Below are 16,653 nucleotides of genomic sequence, written 5' to 3' on the forward strand. Positions count from 1 at the left end.
TCCATTACTTCATAGGGAAGCAATTCTCTCCCTACCCACTGGGGGCCCTCAGTCTTAGGGTGTGTTTCCCATCCTAAAGGTTAACTCCCCTATTTCCCTAATTCTCAGAGGTTCCCTCAGATTATACCAAAGGACCACACAGACCCACCTCCCCTTGGTCCCTTGAGCTGGACCAGCCTGCTGCCGGGAGGGACAGGCACCAGGACAGGTGACAGCCAGCTCCACCACTAGCCAGCTGCGTGGCCGTGGGCAAGTCACTGAGCCTTTGAAGGCTCCCCGTCCACCCCAGTATGTGGAGCAACTCAGATCCGGGATTCCAGCCGTGTCAAGGTCTGATCCAAGAGGAAGTGCTGGGAGAGGCCAGGGGAGTGAGAGGGCAGCATCAAGGCCCAGGGTGCCTGGGTAGGGAGGCCGCCGCCCAGGCCATGCCACACTCATGCCTCCAGGCTTGTCCAGAATGTGTGGGCCACATCCAGCTGTGTCCGAGGCTTAATGTGGTCTGGTTTTTATCCTGAAGGTTGGAAAGCTGGTTAAAGAAGCTGCCTCCCATAGCAACCTGAAGAGGGTGACACTGGAGCTTGGTGGGAAAAACCCCTGCATCGTGTGTGCTGATGCCGACCGTGAGTCTCTCCCCTTCCGGGCATTGCTGGGGCTTTATGGGACCCGTAAATCTCTCCCCACTTCCTTGCCCAAATCAGAACCAATTGAGAAAGACAAGCACACACATCATGGGGATGTTTCTCCACCTCGGGTTATCCCTCCATAAATAATAGCAGTTGGAGATCCAAACGCCAGCTTTACAGCTGCGTTGGAGGAGGACATGTTTCATGTGGTAGCCAGAGAGGCCGCCTGTTTCTGCCTTTCATGAGTTTGCCTTCCCTGTCCTTGCGGAGCTAGGGCCATGACAAGCGGGCTGGGGTTCTTCTCCAGAGCCCCCTGTGTCAGGGGAGAGGGGGAAGGCCAAGAGGAGGAGGAGCAGGGCATGTGCTCCCCCCACAAGCATTCATCATTCTACCCTCCAAGTCGGTACTTCCTATGATGCTTTCAGGCTCTCGAAGACTTGAGATGTTTCTTCCTTCTTTGTCACAGATCTGACAAAACAGAGGCCAGTGGCAGGTGACCCTTAAAGATATCCTGCTGGCCTGGGTGCTGTCTCTCCCTTCACTACCTCTTCCCTGGGAAAGCCACCCTGCCCAGCAGCTTGGGGGCAGTTTGTGTCTCATGACATAATATTAAAATAGACACTCTTCTTGGTTGTCATGTCCAGAAGAGGGAAGGAAAGGCCACATCAGACATTCACTGACCTGCTGACATGGTCCGCTGCCAGATTTTTGATGTGACTTCCCAAGTACACTAAAACACCTTTGCCTTAAAGAACAGCCTCCCCCACCTGCCCACTGGTGCCAGGAATTCCTTTCACGGAGTACAAAACCTTCCACTCCACACTCAAATAAGTTTGGAATTGCAAATATCCCTGAGAAAAATGACCCCAGTACAATTTCTCGCCAAGGTGTAAGTAACTGGTTTCAGTTCTACTCCTTGAAGCTGGCTTTCAATGGGAGAGAGGACTGGGTGAGGAAACAAGCCCCAGGGAAAGAAAGGGAGGCTGGGTGTGAAGGTGGACTGCTCATTTTTTGCCTGGTTTGGTGCTCCCTAATGGAAGCATCATCAGTGTTGCTAGTGGTCTCTGGAGCCACATGGAACAGTTCTGGGTATTGCCCCACTGTGACCCACATTTGGAGTTCCAAAGAGCCGGACTCCTGTTTTGCATTCTTGTGCCTCCATATCTGGGTGCCCCTTCTGCACCTCAGCTCACCCTCTTTCCCTCCCAATGAGGAAAACTACAGCTAAAACACAGGACTCCTATCTGAGGGTTGGTTTGATAAGGGTCATGTGAGCAAGTGAGGTCATGGGCAAGTGAGGTGAGGATGTGACAAGTCCCTGTGCTCATTAGTGCAGTAAAGACACTAAGTCCTGCAGTCAGGGGACCTATTTAACCCCAAACTCCATGGATCGAAAAATCCCCTTTCCCATCCTCTCTGTTTGGGAAGTGCTGAGCAAAATTAATTTCTGAAACGTAGCCATCCTGGGGCTTGTTTTCTCATGTGGGCAATTAGAGTTGCAGCTGTTGCCAGTCCGGCCTTAACAACTTAATTGCTTCCTCTTCCCTCGCCGCCCCCTCTCTCCAGTGGACTTGGCAGTGGAGTGCGCCCATCAGGGAGTGTTCTTCAACCAAGGCCAGTGCTGCACGGCCGCCTCCAGGGTGTTCGTAGAGGAGCAGGTCTATGACGAGTTTGTCAGGCGGAGCGTGGAGTTCGCCAAGAAACGGCCCATTGGAGACCCCTTCGACGTCAGGACCGAACAGGGGCCCCAGGTAACCTACTGACGTGTCAGATCTTTAGGTGCACGTCTGGGGACTGAACCAGGCAGGCCTCTGGCCCTGGCCCTGTACAGCTCTGGTGCTCTGTGACTCCAGGGGACTCCCTTACCCACTTGCCCAGCCACTTGAGGCTTTTTTTCAGACGCTGATCAACAGTTCAATCCCATCAGGTCTTGGTAGTGTTATGAAATGGGGGTGGACACACAGAGCTCTGCTCTTTGCAGCAGATAATGCTGAGCTCCAGGCCTTGATAGAAGGGAGGCATTCCCGGTTCATAAGTCCATGTGACTGCACCCTCCAGCCAAAGGACCAACACTTCTCTGAACCACCAGGGTCCCCAGGAGAGAGCCTCAGGCAGAGGCTGTCTTGCCTGGCTGGCCTCTGCAGAAGCGAGTTGTAACCCTGGCTGAAAGGCAGCAGAGTACAGGCAGAGGCAGCAGCTGGAGCCAGAGGCATCAGCCCGGAGGCCCTTGAGCCCATGTGCATTATAGGACAAAGTGACCATCAGAAACCAAAGAATCCCACTGGAAAGGGCTCGGAGGATGGGGATACATCTCCAGGCAGTAGGAACACGTCTCTGGAGACCTCGTTTTTGAAGCTAACGACAGGCTGAAAATGATCATAACCACGAGGTTTAATAACCTCTTTAAGAGGGCAGGTCCTGTATCACTTTCTTACTAAGTATGCAGTGCGGCAGATGGATAAATATTTAAAAGAGGGCAGCCTGACCATCCCATGCATTATTAAAATGGAGCTCAACAGCAGCCTACTTTGCTTGTAGCCAAAGTCCTGCTCCAGCCAGGAAATTTCAAATCACATGTCAGGACTCACTCAATTTGTGTCTGTCCCAGGAGCTGGCTACTTACCCACTGCGTTGGCACCACGTGTTTCCACGGGAAGCCATGGATCTGAGGGCAAGTTTGGCTCTGTGATTTTGTGAAAGCCACAAGCTCCTTCCAAACCTCAGTTTCCTCACCTGGAAAATAGAGTAATTGATGAATATTATGAAAATTTCAAGGCACTTAATAAGTTTCTATTTTTAAGGGGGGGGCATTAAATGGCAGGCTCCCTGATCTAAGTGGCAGCAAATGTCTGTGCATGACTTCAAGCCACATCAGTTAGGTCTTGCTTAAACCATCTTGGCTGGGGATAGGGGAAGACCATGTGGAAAAGGTGTGTTTCTGGCTACCGTGCCCACCCCTGCCTTGCCCCGTCCCACATGCTCTGTGGCTCTGGTGCCACGTGACCCTGGTGGAGAGAAACATCTCCACTTGTGACCAACACTCTGCATCCTGTCAGGCCTCAACCCTAAACCCAGCATCCAGTGACACAAAGTTGTCCATCAGCCTTGGTTGGATTTCAGGTATGAATACAGACATGGCCACAAGTCATTATCAAATCTGCTGTGATTGTAAAGCTAACCCAGAATCCGTGGGAAATATGTGAGCTGATCCCATTCTAAGGAATCCCTTTTACCCCATCATTATTCATAAGTCTCTTTCCAAGGCTTCAGGCTTGACTTCTGAAGCCAGATATAGAAATCTCTTCCAAGACAGCACAGTGGTGTTGATTTCATCAGTGCTTTTGATGCTGCTGCTGAAAGTCCTTTTGAAAACTCACTTAAGCCATCTAACCTCAGCATATTATTTTAGGATGTTGTTGGCTTTTTTTCCTGCCAAAGTGCTTTTTCATCTACGTTAATAAGGCTTTACTCCAAGAGGATTTACAGCTGTCTAAATAGTTCTGTCTGTCTCATGCCTGTAAAACAGCTAGCTGACCAGATAGGTGTCCACTGCAGGCAGCCAGAACACTCCAAAATTATTCAGGTTTGTTTGGCAACTGAGCAAAGATATGCACAGACTCACGCAGGCCACCTGGTTGGGGGCGGGGTCCTGCATCCTCTCTGTCCTCTCCTCTCCGGCAGAGCCACTCACAGCCTTGGCCGTCCGCGGGGCCCTATTTCTCCGTCTTTGGTGCTGTGCCCTGGCGCAGCCTTCACTTCCCAGCAGGTTCTTCTCTCGCACTGTGAGGCACCAGCTGACGTTCATGGAGGATTATTAGATTTAAACATCACATTCACACGGACTTGCCAGGAAGAGTTGAGTCTGGACGGTAGAGTTTCCATGGGGCCCTCCTCTGGCTTCAGGACAGACGGTCTTGGAGGCAGAACATGGTCAGCGGCCGCTGAGGGTCTGTAGTTTGATGAAGCCCCACAAGCCTCTTGGTCTCCAAGAAGGAGGAGAGAGCAATCCGGGCACTTTTAACCCAAGACTTGGTTAAGACTTCCCAGAGAGAAGTTGAGGGAACCTTGAGATATTATGAGATCTGCTGCAGTTTGAGTTACTTTTTAGGGGGCAGTACATGCACACGGTCAAAATCCAAAAGACATATAAAGGTCAGTAGTGAAAAAGCTTCCTTCCATTCATTCATAGGCATGGTTTTTACCCTTCTGTCCATGGGTATCCTGTCTTCTTAGTTCTTAGAAGAAAATTCTCCAGAATTTCTGTATATACAAGCAAAATTGAGTATGTGTACAAGAATGTAATATGAATTCTGGTTTCCCTTGTTTTTACTCAAAATATCTATACACAGTACTGTTTTGCACCTTGATTTTTGCCCCCTAACAAGAAACTTGAAGAGCTTTCCATACCATACCAAACCATGGGAACCTGCCTTGTTCTTTTTTATATGTACATAGACTTCCACTGTATGAATCCAACAAAATTCAAGTAACACGTACTGATGAGTATGTGGGTGTGTGCGGTCACACACGGTGCCACAGAGTATGTCATTCCACACATACGCAAGGAAATCCACAGGACGGATTGCCCGAGTGGGACTGCTGAGTGAGAGCACATTTATGATTTCTACAAGCATTGCCAGATTACCTTCCAAAAGGATGAACCAACTTACGTTCCTACCAACCTTGTATGAGCTTGCCTGTTTCTCCAGCCTTACTAACAGACTATGTATGGAGTTTTGCCCATCTGATAGTTACAAATGATATCTCATTTGTTTTTAATGTACATATATCTCTTATAATGAGTAAGGTAGAACATTTTATCATGTTTAAAGGCCATTTACATTTCCTTTTCTATCAACTGTGCATGTGCTTTGCATATTTTTCTCTTGTACTGCTGATCATTTTTTGTCACTTCTAAGAATTCTTTACATACTAGAGAGATTAGCACTATCTCTATGATATGACTTGTCGATTTTTTCCAGTTTGTTGTTTTGCCCTTTGACTTTGCTTATGCTGTTTTTCCCTTCTTTTTTTTTTTTTATGTACTCAAATTTATTAATCTTTTCTTTTGGCTTCTGGATTTCAAGCCATAGAAAGGCCATCAGCACTCCAAACTTATGGAGGCATTCTCCCACATGAGAGGATTTGAAAACTTTTTATGACTTCATCTTTCATTGATTAAGTCTTTGATCAACCTGGAATCTATCCTGGTACAAAGTGTGAGGAATGGATCCAACTTGGTGTTTTAACACTGGATCCACGTTTCATAAGATGACTGGTCAAGGGGCTTACATGGTTTGTGCCCACCCCTTCCAAGAAAGCCAGCCTACTCCTCAGGGACAGACAGTCATCCAAATGCACCATTGGGTTGCTTATTTTTTTATTCAAATTTGCTTAAATTAAATCACTTTTTTATCTGAAAGTCACAGCTACAGCAAACCTATCTAACAAAGCTCTGTCTCTCCCAGCCAGAGGGAGGGGATTTGCAACAGGGTCAGGGTCAAGAACATGGTTCCCATGGATTCAGGAAGAGGGATCATTTTGGGTGGGGAGAGCACTTCCTCCCTTGAGTCTCCCAGAGAGGTGCCCTTTGCCAGCCGGTCGAATACAGCATCCACAAGCTGGGTGTTAAGCTGGTGGTACAAGGTACACCCCAGCCCAGGAGACCCCTAAACAAGGTGACAGAAGATGGAGCCCTTCTGATGAGCTGGCTCCCCATCAACCAGGAGCAGCCCCTCTACCTCACCTTGAGCCTCTACTCTGTGTCCAGGGGTGATGAGTAAGGTGGTCAGCTTTACTTCTCACTTCTCTGCACTGTGGATGGAGATTTCCAATAACTGTTGGTGCCCTAGGAGCAGGGTACAGGGTGGCAAGTTAGAATACATGGCACCCAGTTCAAGTAAACAGTGAATACGTTTTTAGCGTAAGTGTTTCCCAAATATTGTTTGGGATATGCTTATACTTTAAAAATCATTCATTGCTTTTTAGGAATTCAAATTTAATCGGGCATCCTGTGGTTTTATTTGCTAAATCTGGCAACCTTAGCAGGATGCAAGAGTTAGAACAAAGAATGTGACTACTTCAGATCTTGTTTCCCCCACGGATTTGCTTAACAGCATGGAGGGTGTCAGACGTATGAATAAACCTACACCTGGAGAGGATGAGAAAAGCCCATCTCTCCCCTGCTCCAAAGAGCCCCGATTTGTGCATCGGAGGAATATTTGCATACAGGGAACATCTGGTCCATGAATTTTTTCTTGGCCAAAACATGATGGGTAGGACAATGATCACATAGGAGGCCGTTGGACACATAAGTTGGTAGTCACCTCCCAGAAGGAAGCCGGGCTTACCTCTCACTGTTTTACAGATTGACCAGAAGCAGTTCAACAAAATCCTCGATCTGATTGAGAGTGGAAAGAAGGAGGGAGCCAAGCTGGAATATGGGGGCTCGGCCATGGAAGACAGGGGGCTCTTCATCAAACCCACTGTCTTCTCAGAAGTTACCGACACCATGCGGATCGCCAAAGAGGAGGTACTGGGGCTGCAGGAAAAACCATGTCCCGTGGGACCCTGTGCTGAGCTGGGGCCCAGGGGGGTGGGGAAGGGGGCTGGGCCTTTCAAACCGGAGTCTTCTCCAGGGCCCAGGGATCCCAGAAATCTTTGTGCAGGAACTGTTTTCCTTTTTCCTGTGGCCTTTTCCCTCTCCTTAGGGGTCCTTTGGGAAGCCATCCTGCTCCTGGGACCCCTGAGCCCTGTGTAGAGTTTGTCCTAGCCCCCAGTTCCACGCATTGCTCATCATCTCCGGGTAACAACAATCCCTCTTCTGTCTTCTCACATGTCCTCAGGTTAGCCTAGGGTGGAGGGCCATTGCAACCTGTGCATTTTGTCAGGAATCGAGCCATGGATTCAGGGCCCAAAGCTGCCTTCAGTTCCCCCAGACCGAACTTAAATGACAAGTGTTCATTCCAAAAACGTGTTCTGGCTAGAAGTCTCTTTGAAGTTTTCCATCATGGGCATCCTTAGAAATGGTGGAAATTAAGGTGACACCCAATAAGAGTGTAATTCTAACTGTGTCTTTCAGTGCCACTGTTAAGCTGGTTAGAACTGGTTCCCACCTGAGTCCCAGGTGCTTGGACCCCGGAACGTGGCCTTTTGGGGCACAAGAAAGAGTGAATCACTGCCGAAATCTTCCTGGTTCGAGCCTTTTATACACTTTCTCCTTAAGATTTTTATGGGTTACTAACTGTACCCTGATGGCATGAGCCTCAGCTTTTTAAACCTCTCTATGACAAGCTCCATGGGAACCAGGGCAGGTAGTTCAGCAGGCTGACCCTGTCCTGCTGGGCTATGGTGCTGAACATTGAATCAGTTACAAGCTTCTTTCAAAATCACCTTTAAATGTTCAGCCCGTAGCTCTTTCCTTTCCTTTGCTATGTTGTAGATGGTGAGGAACACTGCCTCATTCCCTCCCCTGGGAGTTATTAGGGAAACATTTTAGGTCATCTTCATTGATAGAAAATGCAGGACCAAGAGATCAGGGCCTGCAGTCTGTGCCTGCAAACACCCTTCACAATAACTTTCCAAGAATGACTTCCAAGGTTTTGTCTCCAGTGCATCCCAGCATGCAGGAGCTCCTCCAGAGCTTGAAGCTGGGGCTTCTAGAAGCCCTGACCACATTGAGAGAGCTTCGACCCAACGTATTATTTTGGTTGTTATTTTTTATTTTTGTTTAATTCAGTCTTTCCCTTCAGATTTCAACCATCACACAGCTAAAAAGGTGTTTGGACTCTCTCCTTCGGTTATCCTCTTCGTGCGTGTGAGCACTGTGGGTGTTTGAAAAAAGCATAAACGAAGGAAGTGCCTGCTCAGGGCATACATGCTTCATTCCAGAACCTCTCACTACCATTCTTCCAATTAATCATAGATTTTTGGACCAGTGCAGCCAATACTGAAGTTCAAAAATATCGAAGAAGTGATAAAAAGAGCAAATAGCCTTGAATACGGACTAACAGCAGCTGTGTTCACAAAAAACCTTGACAAAGCACTGAAGCTGGCTTCCGCATTAGAGTCTGGAACTGTCTGGTGAGTAGAGCATGAGTGCTCGGTCCCCCTGAGCTGCCGGCCAGCTGGCTTCCTTACCCTTCTGTTAACAGAGAGCTTTTAGTCGTACATTATGCGCCAAGCACTGTCTAAGCACTTTGCTCCATCCTCATGACCACCTTCTGAGAGGGGTACTGTTATCACCCCCATTTCACAGATGAGGAAATCAAGAGACAGAGAGACTGCATGACTTTCCCAGGGTCACACAGCTAGTACGTGGCAGAGCAGAGCTCAGGACCAGCTGTCCAGCTCTGATGCCCATGCTCTTGACCACCGTGTTGGGCCACCCCTTATTTTTTATTCTAATTCTAAGAGCAGCACATGCTCTTGTGCAAAGTATGGATGAAAGTCCCTGTTTCACCAATAATTCTGCTGATTACACTATCCTCTTTTTAAAGATAATATTAGAAGATAAATAGGAATTGGAGGCCAAGAAGCAGGAGAACTTTGAGGTCAGGCCTGTCTCATTTCAGAGCTAATTCTTATTCCCTTCACCATAATTTTCCTCTCCCTTTTTCTCCCTTCGTCATTCCCTTCCTACCCCAGTGAGAAGCTTTATACTTCAGAATATTCAAATTTTAGTTTCTGGTGGTAAGAGCAAGAAGGCAGAGATCAAAAACACTGTTTTCATGATTAAAACCTTGACAAAAAGTCATCCGTTAGGTGACGCTCTACACCAAGTGCCTAGTAGCTGCAACACCTGAGGTCCAGCTGGATCCTCTCCTGGTGACCCTGAGCTTCTCTTTATTCTCTCTCCAGGATCAACTGCTACAATGCCATCTATGCACAGGCTCCATTTGGTGGCTTTAAAATGTCGGGGAACGGCAGAGAACTGTAAGTGTTTCTATCACTCCATGCCTGTCAGCAGGGCCGATAAAAGACACACTAGGTCCACAGTGTATGGTGAATGGTGGCCCACCCTCCAGTCCACTGAGCTCTCCCCTGTGCTGTGCTTTCCCCCTGGGCTGGGCCATGTCCCCCATCTTCTCTCCCCTTCCTGCCCTTCCCTACCCTCATCCTCACGCCACCCCAGGACCGACCCCCAGCCTCAGCATATGTGTCCTCCCCAGCACCCATCCCATGTGGAGATGTTCAGTAAGTACTTGACCTAGGCTCACTGCAGGACAGGGCAGAGCTGGGAAGTGCACTTTCCACCAGACGTGGGATGTCATTACTCACTCAAACCCTGGCCCTCAGCAGGGAGGATGGGCTCTCTCCCAGGTCAGGCTGTGGCCCTTCTGCCCACTAGCAAGTTCCCAGGGACAGACCATGGGTGACTCTGGCTCCTCCTCAGTGCCTCTTCAGAGGGATACTGCAACATGCCGGGCCTCCGAGCCTCTGTCAAACCCACAGCACATGTCTTCATGGTGCCCTTCTGTCTTGCCCTTTGGGAGGCTGTGCTCCATAGACCTAGACTAATGGATGGGTCTTCTGTGTCTGGCCCAAGATAAAAGGCCCAGGCCTAGAGCTGGATGGAGCGTTCTGGGGGTGGGCACGCTGTGGTTTCCAGCCAGATGCTGCCTTCTCTCCCACATCTTTCTTGGTGGTCGTTGGGGTTTTATTAGCCTTTGTGGACAAATAGCTTGTAGGATCAATCTTCCCAGGGAAACCATCTGTGACAACACACAGGGTCATTCCTGGAACATCTCAAAGGACTCCGAGCTCTTCCTCTTATTTAAACAGTTTGTATTATTTATATACAGATGCATCACTTCGTACTTATTTGTACATCTTCCAGTAGGAGCACTCAAATGCTTCCCCTTGGCTTGGGCCTTAGTGGGGCCTTTGAGCAGCTACCCTTCCAGATTCTTAATTAAGATGTATGAAGGAATGAACCGAGCTGGCTTCCATCCCTGAGCAAATGCTCTTGACCAGTCTCCAGGGAATTGGGGGCCCTTCCCCCTTCTCAGTCCTTCTTTCTCATTCATCCTGACTCGTGGCAATACACCAGAGCCATCTGAACGTCTGAGTAGAGTGTGTCCATTTGTATCCCCCTAATTCCTAAAATTGGTTTCCCCTTCCAGAACCTCAGTAAATTCTTGGCCATGAAGACCCTTTACAGAAACCTTGATCCCTGCTGAATGACTTGTTTGTGTTGTGTTCTGTGAGCCTCTGTTCATTACCTCTTCGCACTCACCTGTCCACGAGGGACATGAGACCTGGGCTGGGATTACCCGCATCACCTCTAAGGCCCACGAATAGCACTGGCCACAGCTGACATTTGCTGAACACGGACTCTGCCGACCTCTATCTGAGAGCCTTGCACATGTTAAGGCATGCCGTCCTTACAGCAGTCCCTGGGATAATCTGAGTCCATTCAGGCTGCTGGGACAGAATACAGTAGACTGGGTGGCTTAAACAAAAAACATTTATTTCTCCATTTCTGGAGGTTCAATATCCAGGTGTCTGTTGAGGACCCTCTTCCTGGTTCACAGGCAGCCGTGTTCTCTCTGTGTCCCCATGGAATGGAAGGGAGGAAAGTGTTCTCTGGGGTCTCCTTTATAAGGACACTAATCTCATTCATGAGGGCTCCACCCTCTTGACCTAATCACCTCCTAGAGGCCTCACCTCCTAATTTGTTCACATTAAGGATTAGGGATTCAACATTTGAATTTCAGGGGGACACACATGTTCAGTCTACTACAGGTAGGTACTACTGCTATGCCTGTTTTTGGATGAGGAAACTCAGGGATGCCCAGAGAGGTCCTGTGCCTTCCCCAGGTCACACTACCAGTAAGTGACGGAGTTGGGATTGAACTCTTAAACCCACCACACCACAGGGCCTTGCTCAGCAGGGGTCACCTCTGTGAGCCACCTGGGTTGAAGCCAGCCAGGGTATGCAGGGTCATTTGTCTCCTTGCTCTGCTGCCTCAACCAGTCAGGTTGTGACAGCTGGGGGACCCAGAAGCCCACAAGGCCCCCCTCACAGAGGCCAGGCACAGCCTCCTCCCACAGCAAGAACTTCAGTCCCCAAAGCAGATGTCCTTGGATGCAGGAAGGGTGTGTGGGGCCCACCTGACTTCTAGGCAACTGACTCACACCCACTATTCCCTCACTGCTTTTCTCACCTGCGTCTCCCTCCCCATCCCCGGTGGCACCGCCTGCCCGCTGCAGAACAGGGCAGGGGAGTATCCGCTGCACTCAGTCCGTGTGTCATTGGGACTTTTGTGGATGTCTGTTTTTTTGACCCTTGGCATATATTTTCCCAAAGCTTTTGATAAAGTACTTTAACATAATTCACAAGGAGACTGGAAACTGGCTTGAAAACCAATTTCCATTTTCAGTTGTCTCTAATTAATGTCTTCACGTTGCAGTAAGTTCCCCTTTTTTATGCTGGAGCACTATGCGGTGGATTCCATGGTTTTCCCCATCCCCGGCGGCCTGGGTGGGGCTGGCTATCTGCCGCCCACCCACGGGCCCCTCTGGGATCTCTCCCTGTACAGGTCTTGGGATGAAGCCTTCAATTTCTCTTCCTCCTGGACGCTTCTCTTAGTTCTTTGTTTTGCTTTGCAATATAGTAACAAAAAAAAATCCACACTGTAGAGACACGTGGGAAGTCAAGGTCTCCCTCCCCTGGCCCTCAATCCCATTTGTTAGAGGTAACCGCTATCCCATCATCCATTTTATTCATTTTGTTCACTTGTTCATTTGTTCACTGGCATATATTTACTGAGCACCTTTGATGCCCCAGGCATGTGCTAGGCTCTGAGCACACAGCAGTGAACTCTATAAACAGCAGTGCCAACGCCCCCAACATTCTGGTGAGGTCCAATGGGAGAAAGGCTGAGCTTATGGATTAGTGAGGGCCAAGGCAGTCACAACTGGGTGAGAAACCATTTAGAAAGTGCCACAAGGGGTCAAATAAGAATGACAAGAACTTGAACTAGGGCAGCGACTGCAGGAATAAAAACAATGAGGTGATTCATGCACTTAATCTTACAGGAGTGATTTCATATTGGACTTACTAGTTATGTGCTAATTCAGCATGATTTTATCACTTGGTTTGCTTTTCTTTTCTTTATGCAGTTGAGAAATCATTAACTGCTTTGAATTTTTACAGTGCAATACTATGTGCTCATTTCAAAAGTTATTGTACATTTTCTATACGTACAATGGATGTAAACATGTATGTTTTTTCTGTTTTCAAATGACTTGGGAGGAAAATACTTTTTGCTCTTAAGAATGGGTTTTGGATATCCTATCCTTCTTTTTATTGGTGGTCTCCTATGATGGACTTTTGAGTTATTTCCAAGGGGTTTTGCTGCTGCAGACCATGCTGATGTTCTTCCTTGCGCATAAATCTTTATGCACTTGTGGGGAATTGTTCTCAGAATAAATTCCCAAAATTGGGTAATCCAGCACATGAAAAATGGGCTCCCACTCTTTTGGTTTGCATTCCTTTAATTGTAAGGGATTGAGCACCTTATTAACACTTATTGGTAATCTTTATTTTTCTTCTGCAAACTGACTATTCATGTCTTTTGTTGATTTTTCCATTTGTTTTTTTTCTAAATTGGTTAGTAAGAGCTTTTTGTGTATTAAGGAAAACAGCACTCTGTTTCTCACACAGTGTTGTAAATGTAATTTTTTTCTAGTTTATAATTTGCCTTTGGGTTTTTTTTTTTTTTTTTTTTTCGGTATGCGGGCCTCTCACTGTTGTGGCCTCTCCCGTTGCGGAGCACAGGCTCCGGACGCGCAGGCTCCGGACGCGCAGGCTCAGCGGCCATGGCTCACGGGCCCAGCCGCTCCGCGGCATATGGGATCCTCCCAGACCGGGGCACGAACCCGTATCCCCTGCATCGGCAGGCGGACTCTCAACCACTGCGCCACCAGGGAGGCCCTGCCTTTGGGTTTTTTAATAGAGTTTTCTGCTCTGAAAAAGTTGAATTTAGCATTCTGTATATGGCTTTTATATTTTGTTATGTTTAGAAAAAATTACAAAATAATTCACCCATTATCATGTATCATTTTTTTTTTTTTTTTTTTTTTTTTTTTGCTGTACGCGGGCCTCTCACTGTTGTGGCCTCTCCCGTTGCGGAGCACAGGCTCCGGACGCGCAGGCTCAGCGGCCATGGCTCACGGGCCCAGCCGCTCCGCGGCATATGGGATCCTCCCAGACCGGGGCACGAACCCATATCCCCTGCATCGGCAGGCGGACTCTCAACCACTGCGCCACCAGGGAGGCCCTCATGTATCATTCTTGAACTTCGTTTTAGGACACTACCAAAGAACTCAATGACATACTAACAATAAAATAATAATATTACTTTCTACCATTTACTTTTTACCTAGCACATAGTAGGTAAATTTGCTCTATTTGAATCAACTCTAATCATTATAACTATAGGGAGGCGATGGTATTCCCATTTTACAGATGATGATATTGAGGCTCAGGGAAGGCAAAAACACTTGCCTAAACTGCATGGATTCAAGCCAGTAGTTATCCAACTTGAGCTACCTCAGAATCCCATGGCTTGTTAATCCCCTGGCTGTTAAGGCACAGATTTCTGGGCCCCACCCCTAGGTTCAGTAGGTGTATTAATTTTCTATTGCTGCTACCATAAATAACCACAAAATTAGTGGCTTAAACAACATTAATGTATTATCTCATGGTTCTGAAGGATAAAAATCTGACACGAGTCAGCTAATTAGCAATTTTAATTCCATGTACAACCCTAATTCCCCTTTGTCATATAACCTAATATTTTCAAAGGTTCAGAGAATTAGGATGTGAACACCTTGTGGGGGGCATTATTCTGCCTACCACAGTAGGTCTGGGGGACCTGAGTCTCTGCATTTCGAGCAAGTTCTGAGGTGAGGCTGGTGCTGCTGGTCTGGGGGCCACACTTTGAGAAGCTCTGGTCTAAGGGATGAGATGGGATTCTGTCTCGAGTGTTTCTAGCTACAGAGCCTCCATAGCCACCTCTTTTCCTAAACAGGTGCACATTCTTATTTACATAATGGCAGAGCAAGTCTTGTAGAGGCTTTTAAATCGATCCAAAGCCACCTCTCGGTTCTGGGAAGGGGATCTATCCTAAGGATGACTCATGACGCCTGAGATGGGTCGCTGGGCTCTGCAAGACTTAAGGAAAGGATGTATATCAGAAACACGGACTCAAAGGCTGCGGACTCCCTCGTGTCCACTCTGCTAACGTCCGCGCCCCTCGCCGCTCCATACTGGCCTCACTCTTCTTACAGCTGGTCCCCAGCTCCAGGTCCTCTATGTCCCTGCCCATCATGGATGCTCTGGCCACATACCCAGTCAATAGCTTCGGGCCTCTGCCTCTGCTGTCTCTTCAAGCAGCTCCACCCAGGGATTTACCACTTTGTTTTAAATCCTCTTCATCCTTTGAAGGCAAACCCTTAGTCCTTCTGAATATCTCAGAAGCATCACACACACACAAAACTTGACATTTAACCTTCAGTTACATATCCAGGTACTTAAACTTACTAATGGCCTTACAGTCCTTAGACTCTATTAAGTCCTCACATTCTGGCCTTTGCACAGATTCCAGACTGCCCAACAGAGTACTAGCCTGTGAAGCATTAGAACTCGGTTCACACAGAATGGCTAAGTGCCTGCCCATGTTATATCTCCCTCTTTTCTGTGATCACAGAGGTGAATATGCGCTGGCTGAATACACAGAAGTGAAAACTGTCACCATCAAACTCGACGACAAGGACCCCTGAAGGAAAGGCAGACTCCTTCCTCAAACATCTGACAGCTGAATGTGGCAGATCTAACTTGCTGAAGAGAAACCTACATTCTGACCTTCCTGGGATACTTTCTTCCGGAGACTTTAAATCTACTGGATTTGAACGATTTTTATTTTCCTCTCACACTCCTGTTTTATTGACCAAAATGTTGTGTGTGAAATTGTAGTCCTGCTTGGGGATGGGACTAGTGGCCATTTCTGTTTTCCACTTTCCACCAGATCCCGGGGACAGTGAGGAGGCTCAGGGTGTTGTCAACAGGAAGTGGTATTTGAAGTATCGAGCAGTAGCTTAAAAATGCTTTGTTGACTCTGACTCCAGTAAGAATTTGGAAAAATAAAATCCCTGCATGTTCTGCAAACAGGGCTCTGGACCTGCGGATTCCTCAGGGTTACCTGCCCACAGAACAAGCCCCTCCTACCATTCAGTGAGAAGGAATAGCAGTAAGTTTTAAAAAAAATTTAAAAACAAGGTTGGGAGTATCAGATGTGGGGAGATTTGGGGAAGCACGTACCATGGAAGGGTCCTGAAGGCCTTGGGTGTGAACGGTCTTCAAGGACTGTATCTTGACATTGACAATGGGACTCAGCTTAAAACCAATACTGCCTTTGGAATGTGACCAAATCAACAGCCCAAAGAGCTTATCTAATGCTATGTCATTGTCTACCTTAACCAAGGCACTTTCTTAGGCAGGAAATGTTGCTAGTGTCACCATCGCTGCTAAGGACCCAGTGCTCTGACACTAAAACAGTATAGCAAGTCCTAGGATCATTAAGTCCCACATTTTACAAATTAGAGCCATAATTTGCTTTTCCCAATTATGAATTTCTACCACTTGCCTATGTAGTTTTCCTTTTCTCCAGTTGGGGTATCAACACTTTAGCAAGACACACACAACTGAAAAGACTGCTGTTATAATACAGCCCTGGTTTTTCAAAGTCCTATTTTGATATTAATTAGTGATTGATTAACAAATAGCATCTGGACTTCATGGAGGAACTGGGTCTGCTACTACAGTGGCCTGAGCACAGCAATAACAGGTTGTGAATTTTTCTTTTCCTCTTTGTGTATCCAAAGGATGTGCAATTCCAAATTTTAACTTGGAAAACTGAAAGTCTTCCCATATAGCTTTAAAAAAACAAAACCAAACTGAAATTGTGTTATTCAGATACTTTTACTATTACTAACTAGTACTTTTCTAATGGTGCTTATGTTT

The 16,653-nt window shown here is 47.4% G+C and overlaps 1 protein-coding gene across 2 annotated transcripts in view; it reads left to right on the plus strand.

Annotated features, from left to right (window-relative positions):
• ALDH1A3 (aldehyde dehydrogenase 1 family member A3) overlaps positions 1–15,413 on the plus strand; it is a 34,307-nt gene extending 18,894 nt beyond the window's left edge. For both annotated transcript variants that reach the window (XM_060095099.1, XM_060095098.1), the window contains 6 exons: positions 518–620; positions 2,190–2,374; positions 6,991–7,155; positions 8,548–8,705; positions 9,483–9,557; positions 15,341–15,413. In XM_060095099.1, coding sequence (XP_059951082.1) covers positions 518–620; positions 2,190–2,374; positions 6,991–7,155; positions 8,548–8,705; positions 9,483–9,557; positions 15,341–15,413 — 759 coding nt within the window. The remainder of the gene's footprint in view (positions 1–517; positions 621–2,189; positions 2,375–6,990; positions 7,156–8,547; positions 8,706–9,482; positions 9,558–15,340) is intronic.
• Positions 15,414–16,653: the final 1,240 nt, after the last annotated feature.

This window comes from Mesoplodon densirostris, chromosome 4, assembly GCF_025265405.1.
Source record: "Mesoplodon densirostris isolate mMesDen1 chromosome 4, mMesDen1 primary haplotype, whole genome shotgun sequence".
Classification (NCBI taxonomy): Eukaryota; Metazoa; Chordata; class Mammalia; order Artiodactyla; family Ziphiidae; genus Mesoplodon; species Mesoplodon densirostris.